Source organism: Eulemur rufifrons, chromosome 30, assembly GCF_041146395.1.
Source record: "Eulemur rufifrons isolate Redbay chromosome 30, OSU_ERuf_1, whole genome shotgun sequence".
NCBI lineage: Eukaryota > Metazoa > Chordata > Mammalia > Primates > Lemuridae > Eulemur > Eulemur rufifrons.
Genome location: NC_091012.1, coordinates 66,311,907 through 66,325,718, shown reverse-complemented (window position 1 = coordinate 66,325,718; position 13,812 = coordinate 66,311,907). Strand labels below are relative to the sequence as shown.

Genomic DNA, 13,812 nt, shown 5'->3' with positions numbered 1-13,812 from the left:
TCGGGGTCTGAGTTTAGATGCAGTAATATATAAATGATAATTTTATGATTTTGATCATTGTATTGTGGATATGGAGGAAAATGTCTATGTTTTGGGGAAATATGCACGAAAGATGTTTGGGGTTATACTTGGTTTCTATTGCTGTGTAACATGTTACCACAAACTAAGCAGCTAAAAACAGCACCCATTTATTAGCTCATAGTTCTGTAGGTCAGTATTCAGGGTGGGCTTGGCTGGTTCTCTGCTTAGGGTCTCACATGACTGAAATCAAATCCTGGCTGTTATCTGCCAGATCAGGAAAAAAAATCCCCTTCCAAGGTCATTCAGGTTGTAGGCAGAACTCAGTTCTTTGCACTTGTAGGACTGATGTCCCTACTTCTTTGCTGCTTTTGACAGAGGGTTGCCCTCAGCTGCTAGAGGTTTCTCTCTGGACTTTGCACGTGGCCCCCTTCATCTTCAAGGCCAGCAATGGTGATGCATTTAAGCCTTATCATGCTTCAAATCTCTCTGACTTCCACATCTGCCACCAGCCAGTTAAAACTTTCTCCTTTTGTAGTTTAGTAGTATTCCATGGTATACATATACCACAATTTATTAATCCACTCATGTATTGATGGGCACTTGGGTTGTTTCCAAATCTTTGCAATTATGAATTGTGCTGTCATAAACATTCCAGTACAGATGTCTTTATTATAGAATGTCAAACCCTTGCTTCTTTCTAAAGCTATATTGTAGCCCCCATGAAATATTCATACCTTTAGGGTTCTTTGGTAGATTTTTTTTTTTTTTTTGAGACAGAGTCTCACTCTGTTGCCCGGGCTAGAGTGCTGTGGCATCAGCCTAGCTCACAGCAACCTCAGACTCCTGGGCTCAAGTGATCCTCCTGCCTCAGCCTCCTGAGTAGCTGGGACTACAGGTGCGCACCACTATGCCCGCCTAATTTTTCTATTTTTGGTAGAGACGGGGTCTTGCACTGCTGACCTCAAGCATTCCTTCCACCTTGGCCTTCCAGAGTGCTAGGATTATAGGCGCGAGCCACTGTGCCCAGCCAACATTTCTTCTTTCTCAAAATGTTTGTATTAGTTTCCTATGGCTGCTATAACAAATGACCACAGAATACAACTTAATACAACAGAAATTTATTGTTTTATGTATCTGGAGACCAGAACTCTGAATTGAGTCTTCCAAGGCTAAACTCAGGGTATTGGCAAGGCTGGTTCCTTCTGAATTCTCCAGGGGAGAATGTATTCCTTTCTTCTTCCAGCTTTGGTTGGCTGCCAGCATTTTTTGGCTTGTGGTTTTATCACTATAACTTCTGCTTTAATTATCACATTTTTTTTGTTTTATTTGGTATTCTGGAGTGAAATCTCCCTCTGCCTCTCTCTTATAAGAACACTTGCAATTACATTTAAAGCCAACCTGGATAATCTCCCCATCTCAAGATCCTTAACTTAATCACATGTGCAGAATCCCTTTTACCATGTAAGGTAAAATTGACCTCTTCCAAGGGTTAGGACTGAATATCTTTGGGGGACATTATTCAGTTTACCTCAGTGTTCACATGATCTTACGATTTTCACTATCATGTAAGCATTGACTCCCAAATCTGTATCTTCAGCATATATCTCTCTTTTGAGTTCCAAAATATTTTATCCAACATATTTTGGACTTTTCCACCTAAATATCTCAGTTTTAACTAAATATAATTTTCTCTTTCAGTTCTTCTCTCACTACACCCAAAATCTTTCTCTGGAGTCTCTATCTGTATTGATGACACCAAGATTCAACTAGTTCCCCAAGCCAGACTTTCTCTCCAATCAGCCAATGTTTATACCTCCCTTTAACTACTGCAATAGCCTCCTTTATGGTCTTCCTACCTGAGGTGTTGCCCCAATCCCATAAAAGGACAATTCTAGAATACTGTATAGGAAGATGCCACATTCAATAATCCTTAAAACAGCCCTATCAAGTCAGCATATCTTTGGGAAATACTCATTCTGCAAAAGCAGAATTCTCTAAGACAAAAAAAATAACCTAACTTGTAGAGAACATTTTCATGTGTTCTCTTAGCACCTTTTAATTGTTATTGGAGATAAACTCCACTTGTGGAATGTTTAGAAGATTAGAGGAAAATGTGGCTCTTGAGGGACAACTTCATGTCATGAAAGATTACTATAATATATCCCTGATAAAATTCTAGTCTGACTCTAGTTTCACCTTTGGCCTTTGTGCAAATACATGTTACATTACTCTTAACTTTGGAGTCTTTTGCTCTACTCCCATCCTTCCTACATCTTCACACCACCTGATACTCCATTCCTAAGTTTCCTTCTACTCCCTCTCTGAATGCTTGCTCTTGGGCTCTTGATCACTATTTTCATCCCACACTAGATGGTGGTTGAATGAGACAATACCAACCTTGGTCCCTGTGACCTTTTTTTTTTTTTTTTTTTTTTGATACTCTCATTTCTGGAAAAAATAGCTCACAAGTCTTTCCACATCAAAGTCTGATACACTTAGGTTTTTCTCACTAAGCTACATTCTCCTTTTTTTCTTAACTCTCTAATGCTCCTCCCAGTCTACATTAATTGGATACTTAGATGTTCTCAAGCTCCCCAACTCTCTTCCTCCCACAGGAGTCTGAAAACATCCATGATATACAGATATTGCTATATTAATTCTCACAAAAAGTCTTGGTGACATGTGATGGTCTGTCCCAACCAGCTGGCCTATGGAATGACTTAAACTATTACCAGAAGCAGAGGTCAGTCTGCTATCCCTGTCTTTGTGTTCCTCTATGAAGGTGTTAGTGTAATCTATCATCTCATGCTTGCATATAACCAAATTTGTCAATTTTGATGCTTGTTCTCATTCAGTCACTTTTTCTTCTGGAGGGCTGACAGATTTCTCTACTTCCTCTCTTTCAAAGTTTTATTTTGAGAAAATTGAAACCTACAAAATGTTTCAAGGATAATAAAGTGAATACTCATATACTCTTAATTTCTTCACTTAGATTACATTCACCAATTAATATTTTTCCAATTGCTTTCTCTCTCTCTTGCTACACACACACACACACACACACACACACACACGTATATTCTTTTTTGTTGCTGAACAGCATATCAAAACAATGATATACCCTGATCAAGTGAGTTTTATACCAGAGATGCAAGCATGGTTCAACATACACAAATCAATAAATGTGATATACATCACATAAATAGAATGAAGGACAGAAACCATATGATCATCTCACTAGGCACATAAAAAGCATTTGATAAAATTCAGCATTCCTTCATGATAAAAATGCTAAACAACTTAGGCATAGAAGAAACATAACTCAAAATATTAGATGCCATTTACAACAAACCCACAACTAACATCATACTGAATGGGAAAAAGTTGAAAGCATTTCCTCCAAGAACTAGAGCAAAACAAGCACTTTAACCACTCCTATTCAACAAAGTACTAAAAGTCTTAGCCAGAGTAATCAGACAAGAGAAGGAAAGAAAAGGCCTTAAAATTAGAAAACAGAAAGTCAAATTATCCCTGTTTGTTGATGATATAATCTTATGTCTTGAAAATCCTAAAGACTCCACTAAAAAAAGAAAAACACTTAGAGTTGATAAATGCATTCAGTAAAGTTGCAGGATACAAAATCAATGTACAAAAATCAGTAGTGTTTCTATACACCAATGATCTAGCTGAGAAATAAATCAAGAATGATCAAGAATGCAAACCTCTTTACAATAGCTACAAAAAAATAAAATATCTAGTGATAAATTTAGCCAAGGAGGTGAAAGATCTCTATGAGGAAAACTATAAAACACTTACGAAAGAAATTGGAGATGATACAAACATATGGAAAGACATCCCATGCTCATGGATCAGAGGAATCAATATCGTTAACATGACCATACTGTCCACAGCAATCTAATGATTCAATGTAATTCCTTTCAAAACACCAAAGTCATTTTTCACACAATTAGAAAAAATAATCCTAAAATTCATATGGAACCAAAAAAGAGCCCAAATAGCCAAAGCAATCCTTAGCAAAAAGAACAAAGCGGAAGGCATCATATTACCTGACTTCAAATTATATTACAAGGGCCAGGCATGGTGACTCATGGCTGTAATCCTAGCACTTTGGGAGGACTGCTTGAGATCAGGAGTTCAAGACCAGCCTGAGCAAGATCCTGTCTCTACAAAAAAAAAAAAAAAAAAAAAAAATACATTACAAAGCTATAGTAACCAAAACAACATGGCACTGGTATATGAATAAACACAAAGATCAATGGAACAGTACAGAGAACTAGGAAATAAAATAATGCCACATATTTACAGCCAACTTACCTTTGACAAAGCCAAAAAGAACATACATCGGGGAAAGGACACCCTCTTCAATAAATGGTGCTGGGGAAACTGGATATCCATATGCAGAAGATGGATGAAACTGTACCCCTATCTCTCACCATATACAAAAATCAACTCAAGATGGATTAAAGACTTAAATGTAAGACTCAATCCTACAAAAATATTAGAAGAAAATCTAGGAAAAACTCTTATAGATGTTGGTCTAGGCAAAGAATTTATGACTAAGACCTTAAAAGCAAAATAAAACCAAAAATAGACAAATGAGATTTAATTAAACCAAAATGCTTTTGCACAGCAAAAGAAATAATCAACAAAGTGAAGAGACAACCTGTAGAATGGTAGAAAATATCTGCAAACTATTCATCCAACAGGGGACTAATACCCAGAATATACAAGGAACTCAACAACAACAACAATAAAACCCAAATAATCACATTAAAAAGTGGGCAAAGAGCATGAATGGACATTTCTCAAAAGAAGACATACAAATGGTCAACAAGTATTTGGAAAAAATGCTCAACATCACTAATCATCAGGGAAACGCAAATTAAAACCACAGTGAGATATCATCTTACCCAGTGAGAATGTCTATTATTAAAAAGACAAAAACAATAACAGATGTAGGTGAAGATATAGGAAAAAGGGAACTCTTATACACTGTTGATAGGAATGTAAAATTAGTATAGCCTCTATGGAAAACAGTGTGGAGATTTCTCAAAGAACTAAAAATAGGACTACCATTTCATCCAACAATCCCACTACTGGGTATCTATGCAAAGGAAAAGAAATCAATATATCAAAAAGATACCTGCACTCGTATGTTTATCACAGCACTATTCACAATAGCAAAGATATGGATTCAACCTAAGTGTCCCATCAAGGAAGGAGTGGATAAAGAAAATGTGATATATATACACAATGGACTAATATTCAGCCACAAAAAGAATGAGATGATGTCATTTTCAGCAACATGGATGGAACTGGAGGTCATTATCTTAAGTGAAACAATCTAGGCACAGAAAATCAAATTTTGTATGTTTTCACTCATAAGTGGGTGCTAAAAATGTGTACACGTGGACACATGGACGTCGAGAGTGGAATGATAGACAATGCAGACTCAGAATGGTAAGAAGATGGGAGCGGTGTGGATGATAAGAAATTAGTTAATGAGTACAATGTATGTTATTCAGGTGATGGACATCCTAAAAGCCCTGATTTCACCACAACCCAATCTATGCATGTAAAACATTGCACGTATACCTCATAAATTTGTACAAAAAAAGACTTATACAAGAATGTTCATAGTGGCTATATTTATAATAGACAAAAATGGATACAACTCGTATGTTCAGCAACACATGAATGGATAAACAAATTGTTGTATATTCACACTATGGAATACTACACAGCAATAATTTTAAAAAAGAAACAACGAATACACACAGCTATAAGGATGAATCTTAAAAACACTATATTGCGTAAAAGATGCTAGACAAAAAAAATACATACTGTATTATTCCATTTATCTGAAGTTCTATAGCAAATAAAGGTAATATAAATTGATAGAAATAACCTGGGTGGTTACTGGAGGAGAGGTGGCTGGGAAGTGGGATGGGAAACTTTCTGGGGTGATGGAAATGTCCTATTTCACAGTTATTTAATTTCACATTTAATATTTGTGTATTTTCGTGTATGTAAAATTTACCTCATTTTAAAGAAAATAATGCAAATCAAAATATTAGCACTATGAAGGCAGAAACTTTGTTTTATACATTTCTATGTCTCAGGACATAACTAAGAGCCAGGGAAGTTAGCAGAAACTCAATAAATGTTGAAAAAATAAAAAGCAGACTTTGGAAATCATGTACATGAATGGTTGTCAAATACATAATGGAGATTTTTTGACCCTCAACCCTAGAGTATAGGCATGTCTTGTATTTGAAACCCAATCCACTTCCTAAGAATCCTGTTGATCAATTACAAGAGTTCTGAAATAAGAAAATGGCTATTTCAACACAGATTTTTCTGACCCTAAAACCTATGCTTTCCCTGATTTTTCATACTGCCTCCACTTTACATGGTGAGCCTCCAGGATTAAGGGATAGATTGGGTAAAAATGATGAGTGTGTGCCCATTCAAGGTCATGTCCATATAGTCAGATAATATTTATCTTGGTCCAAGTGGTCAATTCCAGCAGGCAGTTAAATATAGAGTCTCAGGAGAAAAGTCTAGTATGGACGAATGGATTTTGGCCAGCTCAGTCTGACACATAGTAAGCTTCCAGTAAATATTTGTTGAATGAGTAAATAAATGAAATGTGAATTTGAGAATCTCTAGCAAATGCAACTGAGGGCATATCCTTCCAGTATTTTTCTATGCCTATGTAGTTTTTAAGCAAAATTGGGAATCAGTTTCACAATGTTCCTTGAAAGTCATATTTATGACTACTGTATTTTTTTGCAAAATTAACATAACTTTATTGTAAAATATTTAGAAAGTAGCTATGAAATGCCACCATGTGACCAAAGACAGCACTGCAGCATAAATTTAATTGACAAGGGAGAGTGGCAAGGAGGTAACATGCAAGTTTCTCAGCCCACAGAGATCTGGCACTTACATCAGGTTCTACTCTAAGTAAGGGAGCAGGAAGCAAATGAGGAATTGAAAGAGCCAACAGCCCTATATCAGCTAAAGAGAAAGAAGAAATGGAATTACACCGTCTTCACCTTTATGACTTTTTTCTAATTATAAAAGCTCCATATACTCATTGAAAAAATTAAAACTAGAAATACAAAGAAGGATAAAGATGAAGCTATAAATTTCCCATAATAATGTCATCTAGAAATATTCACCTCAAATATTTTAATATTTATCCTTAAAACTGTGTGTGTGTGTTTGTGTTTTGCAGGTGTCTTTTTCGTGAAACAGTATGTCAGGAACTGCTTTCCATGTCAATGATATATTTCTACATCATATTTTGTAATTCATGACAGTAAAATTTTTCTCATGATTTCAAATTTTCTGGCAGGTAACTACATAAAATAGAAATGAAGAGGGGATTTTTTTTTCTCATCCTGCAATACAGAAACAGCACCATAGTGCATAAATAATGTAAATGTATATAGAATTCAATTATTGCTTTCACAATTCCAAATTAATGACTGTTTTCTATTTAGTTTGTATAGTAGTCACTTCTTTGCAAGGGAGAATGTTTTAAAGGAACGAGCTTAGGTTTTTGTTTTAGAAGGGAGGTATAGGGCCAAGGAAGCACAGAATTTTTGAGTTCCTATTTGAGTATTACTTTGACATAATCTGATGATAATGATGATGAAGATGATGATGATGACGACGACAACTCTGATGATAATCATGATTGCAGACCTAACATTATCTGAAGGCCTGTTATATGCCAGGCATTTCATATAGTTTTCTGCATTTACTTCCCACAACCCAGTCTTGTGGGTTATATATGTTTATATTCATTTTATAGATGAATGAACCAATTTGACCTCATACTTCTTATAAGCAGAAAATCCAATTCTACCCGGTGCTTTCCCATTATACTGGGTCCACCATCTTACATAATGGATTTCCAGAGCTTAGTAACTGATAATGTCAAATCTTCATAGTATGTGACCTGTGCCCAACCAGAATCCATTGAGTATTCACTCAACACCATTCCCTGATCGTGATAATGATGATGCTGATGACAGCAATGACAGTGGTGGAGAAGAAAATTTCTGTTTGATTTAAGAGTCTTATGTCTGGGATGCCATAAATAACCTAGTCTCTGAGAAGGTGGGTGTCTGCCACGAAAGAGGATAGTGATTTATACAAGGTCACATACCAGTAGGGAGAAGAGCCCAAATTGGAAAACAGGTTTATCTGACTCTAAGGCCATAAATTTAACCACTTTTTGCCTTCCTAAAACTAAGGATTTGACTTTCATCCTCACCTTATTGCTCAAACAATCCTTTAGGATGTCAGAAATGTGGTAATGTTTCCTCAGATGAGAGATAACCAAAGGGCAAGGCTCACAATTGCATTGCTTCCTCCATCATCATTGCCTTAAAAAGGCATCTTCATACCAATTCACAGCTTGACTACCCTGGCCCCCAAATCAAGGGCTGTGCTTGCAATGTATGGGAGTGTTCAGACAGGAGGTGATATCCCTTTTATCCTGAGTTGTAGGTCTACATTTGCAAGTTCTCTTTACCTGGGGTATCCTGTACTTATCATTCCCTTTCTCCTGAGGCCTGGGCTAACTCAGACATCAGATGCACTGCACCAGGCAGACACAAATCTAAAGTCATTGCAGAACCACCACAACAGGCCAGGGCACATCTGAGGCCCTACTGGGTGAGTGAAGAGGGATAGGTGAGGTTCTGTGTGCTGTCTAACCCCATTTTTTGCCCCAATTGTTTTGGGAGCTACTTCACCGGACTCAGAGAAGGGTCAGATCTTTTTGCTTCAATCCCATGTTACCTGGTCAGACCCATTCAGACATCTGCTTGCTCCAAGACTGTCCCAACCAATGCTTCCAGTTAGGAGGTTTTGGGGGTTTATCTCTTCCTCTATGCAATGTACCCCAAATGAAAAAGGGAAACAGAGAGAAAGGCAAAATGCTCTGATCTGCAATGGGACAGTCACCCTCCTCAAGGTGTCTACCCAGGACAGCCTGGCCATCAGCCTAGGAGGGCCTGGTGCCTGCTGTAGGCTGGAGCAGAGAAACTGGTCAGACCCAGCCTAGAAAGGAGCGTGGCTTGGGTGAGCCCTTCCACATCCTGCCTTAGTGCCACCCCTCAGAGGGCCAGGGAGATGGATTTATCCTGTCTTGTACAACTGATGCAGTGGGCCTGGAACCTTATCTCATTCCAGCCAGAATTGCAATCCAACCGGCATCCATCAGGCTGCCATAACCTTGAAGAATGATCTAGACACGTGAAGACCCCACCCCCAATAACATCATACAGTGAAAAACTAAAAACAAAAATAAGGGCACAGAGCTGGCTTGCTGTTTTGTGAGTTAATCACAGAAAAAGGACTTGGGATTTATTTCTGATACATTTTACTCAGATTGGAAGGAGGCAGTGCGTAGCCAAATATGGTGTTCAGTCAAGAAAAATACACCTTATATTATATTCCCTCCTTTGGCTTTTTATCTTGTTTTTAACAGGAATCTTTTAAATTTTATGTATAGCTCTGTCAATTTTTTCCTTTAAAGATTCATACTTAAATGCTTGTGTAGCCCTTCTACTTTTTGAATTTCAGTATGCATTCACCAATATTTCATTGTAATTATTTTATGGTTAATATTTGTAATAATGGAAAGCATACTGTATGTACCAGTGGTCCTCATACTTTAGTGTGTACCATAATAATCTGAAAAAGCTTGCAAACTATGCTACTTTTACAGCCCACCTTCGGAGTGTGGGTCAGTGAGTCTTATGAGGGGCCCATAAATAAGCATTTTCAAAATGCTCCCCAGCTGATTCTGATGCAGGTGATTATGCAAGATACTTTGATAAAACATTTGGAGTACATTCCATTCTCTGCCTTGTTTGTTTTTGGCATTGCTTGTCATAACTCTAAAGAAATAAAGACTTGTAGCTTAGTCAGTAACATAATTTGGACAAACCTACTGGTTTCTTAGTAATAATCAAACAAAAGATCAATTAGATATTAAAACATGATGTGCCAGTTAAACACCTACAAGTATGTGGGGATATGAGGAAAAGATAGTCTTTGATTGTTCTATAGGAGAAATATCCCTAACATTTGCATAGTAGCCATTCTACTTCAAGTACATTTATAACATTCTTATTGCCTTTGCCAAGTTTTTTTCCCCATTTCTTCAGCAGGGGATGGGATGGAATGAAGGTGGCTGTTCCTCAGATTCATTCCCTGCATCACTTTGTGCAATTTACACGTCCCCAGAGAGTCTTCTGAACTAGTAAGGCAGGCCTTCCAGGAACCTTCAGGGAGAGATTATCCCAAAAAAGGAGCACAAAACCTCCTTCTTTAGACTTACAGCAGCAAGTCTGACTACAGCATGATGTCTTTCGCACAAATTTGTACCCCAGTCCAACTCCCAAATGGACTCATGTCTGACTCCTATGGAGAGGAAGGGTCTTGTGATTGAAAACAGAAGGGGCTGTTTTGCCACGGACTCTGCAAGACATTGTGGCTCGAGCAATCCTAGAGCAGTACCACTTCTGTTAAGTGTCATTATAAAGCAGACAGAGAGGCTTTAGAAGACAGAGTGAGAGTACAACCCACTGAGGGCTCCAACTCTGTGGGGTTTTGGCACTAAAGGACTCCACGACACCAGCAGCAGTGGGGCCAGCAGAGAGCAAAGGGCCCAGCAGAAGAGGCAGCAGTGCCCAGCAGGCATGGCAGGACCCAGGGGTGGGGCTCAACAGCAGAGGACTGGCATGGAAGCCCCCACCTCTGCTGAGTGGACTTGTTCTTGAGCATAAGTTGAGTTATGCCAGGCCCTCCCTCAAATAATTGGTGGTTCTATACTACAGTGGTTTGGGGGTTACATATGCACAAGATCCCACCAAGCACAGCTCAGAGTTATTGCCTCATTTCTCCCTTACAGCAGCCCCGTGAGGTAAATATTTTCCCCATGAAAAGACTGAGTCTTAAACATGTGCATCTGTAATAATTGCCAATTTATTCCTCTGGCTATGAGAACCAGAGGTAATTTAGAGTTTACATTTCTTTTTAATAGTTCTTTCATTTAAGAGTTTAGGTACCCCCGTTGCCCTTTATAAGCTGGTTGCAAATTATTTGGTTGACTCTTACTTATAAAAAAATCCTTAATTCGTTTGTGAGACACGTGTTCATTAAAAAATACATATAAGCAAAAAGCAAAACAGCAAGAAAACTTCACACCACACAGAAATAAGCATGGTTAAGTTTTTGATATATGTTATATGTATGTATGTATATACACACGCACACACACAATTTAGAATTTTAGCCTACATACATGAGCTGATACTAAATATGCTTTGTAACCTGTCATGTTTTACTTTACATTATGAAATGAGCATATTTCCATGCATATACGTAAAATGTCCCAATTGAAAATTAGACCTGGAAAATGAGTCAAAATCCAAAATCCACTGAGATGCTGGCAACAAGGAAACTACCTAAAACAAAATTCCACCAGATGATTAAAAGTAAAATGAAGGTCAAAGATACATCAGAAACGCTAACAGAAACAAAGCCAGGGCCAAATTTTCTTATCAGGCAAAAATGAATTCAAGGCCTAAAGCACACAGGATAAGGACGGCTGCGAGAGTGTCTTTGCTTCCAATGCATCATCACAAACTTGTTTCTTACTCTTCTTATCTCTTCCCTAAGCCTTTCCAGCTCATCTACTCCTCTTATCATTTCTTCAGGGTCCAAATGCCTAACAGGAGTGTCCTCTTTAAATCCCTGGCCAGGCTGAGTCGGCCCTCCTCTGGGGCTTCCTTCTGCTTCCTGGCTTACACCTTCTTCGGAAGGTTGAGGATTTCCTTCTGCCTCCTGTGGTACATCTTCCGAGGGGCGGTCTTCCTCGACCTTTGGCATGTTCTGTGTTTTTCCTTCATTTTCTTCACAAGACTTTTGCATGTTGAGTATTTTTTATTATTTCCTTTTTGAATAAATTAATCCTAGAAAACAAAGAAACAAAACCACTAGGTGCCAGGCAAACAGACCAGCAGTGAGCATGGGTTCCCATAGCTACCGGCCTTTTCTGATTCAAGTCCCTAATTGTCAGAAGTTTTCCAACTAGAGAAGGCTAGATCCTCAAGCTGAGAATTCCTCTGACTCCACCTCCTACTCCACCTCTCTTCCCTCCCCTTCTTGTTCCAGCTCCATCTTCTCCCCTCCGGTTCCTGCCCACCATTTTCCCAGCAGGCCCTGCTACAAGCCTCTCCTAGCGCTGAAATGGGAGCAGCACGGAAGCAATTAACCCTTCCCTCGCCTCTGGTCTCCAACACTCCCGCCCTTTCGGACTTTCCCAAGCCACCCCCACCTCCAGCCTCTCACCTGAGAGGCTAGTCCAGTCCCAGGCCTCCCCTCCCCCTTCCACGTTCTTTCAGCCACCCGCCCCCGCCCCATTTCCGCCCCATTTCCGCCGCAGGCTCGGCACAGGCCTCTGGCGTTTAATCCGGGTGGGGAGAGGCTGCGGCGACCCTGGGATGTGCTTTGGTGTCATTCACACTTCCGCCCCCACCCCAAAAGAGCCTGAAGCAATTGCACCTTTACACTGACCTGCAGGGATCCAGGGGATTTTCCTCTTTCTTCCCTCACCTTGTGTCGCGCCCAAAAAACCAAGAGTCCTGCAGACAGACAGGTGGTGCTTGGTGAGCGAGCTAGTACCTGGATCACGGGTCCCTTTCACGTTTCTAGGCCTTGTTGGTTTAAAGTTTCCCACGTCCTCATCCTCTCCCTCCTTTTATGGCCACCCCCGCCCTCCCCCGTGCCCACCGTTTCCCTGCAAGCAGGGAGTGGGAGAGGCAAGTTTCTTCCACATTGTTTCTATGTCTCTCTCTCTCAGGACCCTCAATCAGCTATCGTTCTCTCTCTCCACCCCCCATCCGTAACCCCCCCCCCCCCCACCAAACAGCCCAAATTTTGCTGCACAAAATGGGAATTTGGTGGAACAGTAGCGTACGCAAAGCAGCGCCGGCCCCGCTTGCTTTCTGCTCTCGGCCTCCTCGAGCCCAGGGTCCCTAAGTCAGCGCCCACCTTTATACTGACCTGAAAGGATCCGGAGCGATCTTCTCCCTCTCCGGCAATAGCGAGCTGCTACAGGGAAACAGGCCCTGGACTATAAGGACTTCTGCACACGTCGACTCCTGGTCACGTGAGGGTCGCGTCATCAATGAGCTCCAGTCCTCAGTGACCCCTCCCATTACCACTGCAGCCCGCCCCCTGCGTTCCCTCCACTTGATACTGTCAATCTTTTTTAGTATTTGCCAATCAGAGACAATAAAACTGGTATCTTCGTTTTGAAGTATCTATTCTCCTTTCTCAGATTACCAGGGGGAATCGGCCTTTTAGGGTTAATGGAGACCATTTCTCCTTCTTTGGGAAATCATGTCTTTCTCCTTCTCCCAATATGCCCACCTCCCCTTCCCCGAGACCCTACAGTTCACTATTTTCCCTGGAATTATTAAAATGGGCAGAGGTGGTAGATGGAGAGAAGGGGGGCTGGAAAAGAATCTAGGGGTGGGAGTGAGGGATTTTACTAGTCCTCTGGAATATTTTTCTGTTGTGCTCTATGTTTTAAACAATCAGCGTGCTTAAAAAATATTTAAAGGGGGATGCCTCATAAGCAATATTTAACACTTAATATGGAGCACAAATTAGTTATATAAATTTTTAAGACTCAGAAAAGTTTTCTAATGGTTGCAAATCAAATGACAGTGTTCA

The 13,812-nt window shown here is 39.7% G+C and overlaps 1 protein-coding gene across 2 annotated transcripts; it reads right to left on the bottom strand.

The window, feature by feature from the left end:
* Positions 1-11,036: 11,036 nt before the first annotated feature.
* TCEAL8 (transcription elongation factor A like 8) lies at positions 11,037-13,225 on the bottom strand. Of its 2 annotated transcripts, XM_069463453.1 has the most exons (3): positions 13,138-13,224; positions 12,649-12,716; positions 11,037-12,044 (listed from the first exon to the last, which is right to left on the bottom strand). In XM_069463453.1, exon 3 carries the CDS (start codon positions 12,001-12,003, stop codon positions 11,650-11,652), a length of 354 nt encoding a protein of 117 aa, XP_069319554.1. In that variant the 5' UTR covers positions 12,004-12,044; positions 12,649-12,716; positions 13,138-13,224; the 3' UTR covers positions 11,037-11,649. The 2 variants fall into 2 exon arrangements, with proteins under 2 accessions (XP_069319554.1, XP_069319555.1); XM_069463454.1 differs by lacking the exon at positions 12,649-12,716 and having other exon boundaries at positions 13,138-13,225.
* Between the last annotated feature and the right edge of the window lie 587 nt (positions 13,226-13,812).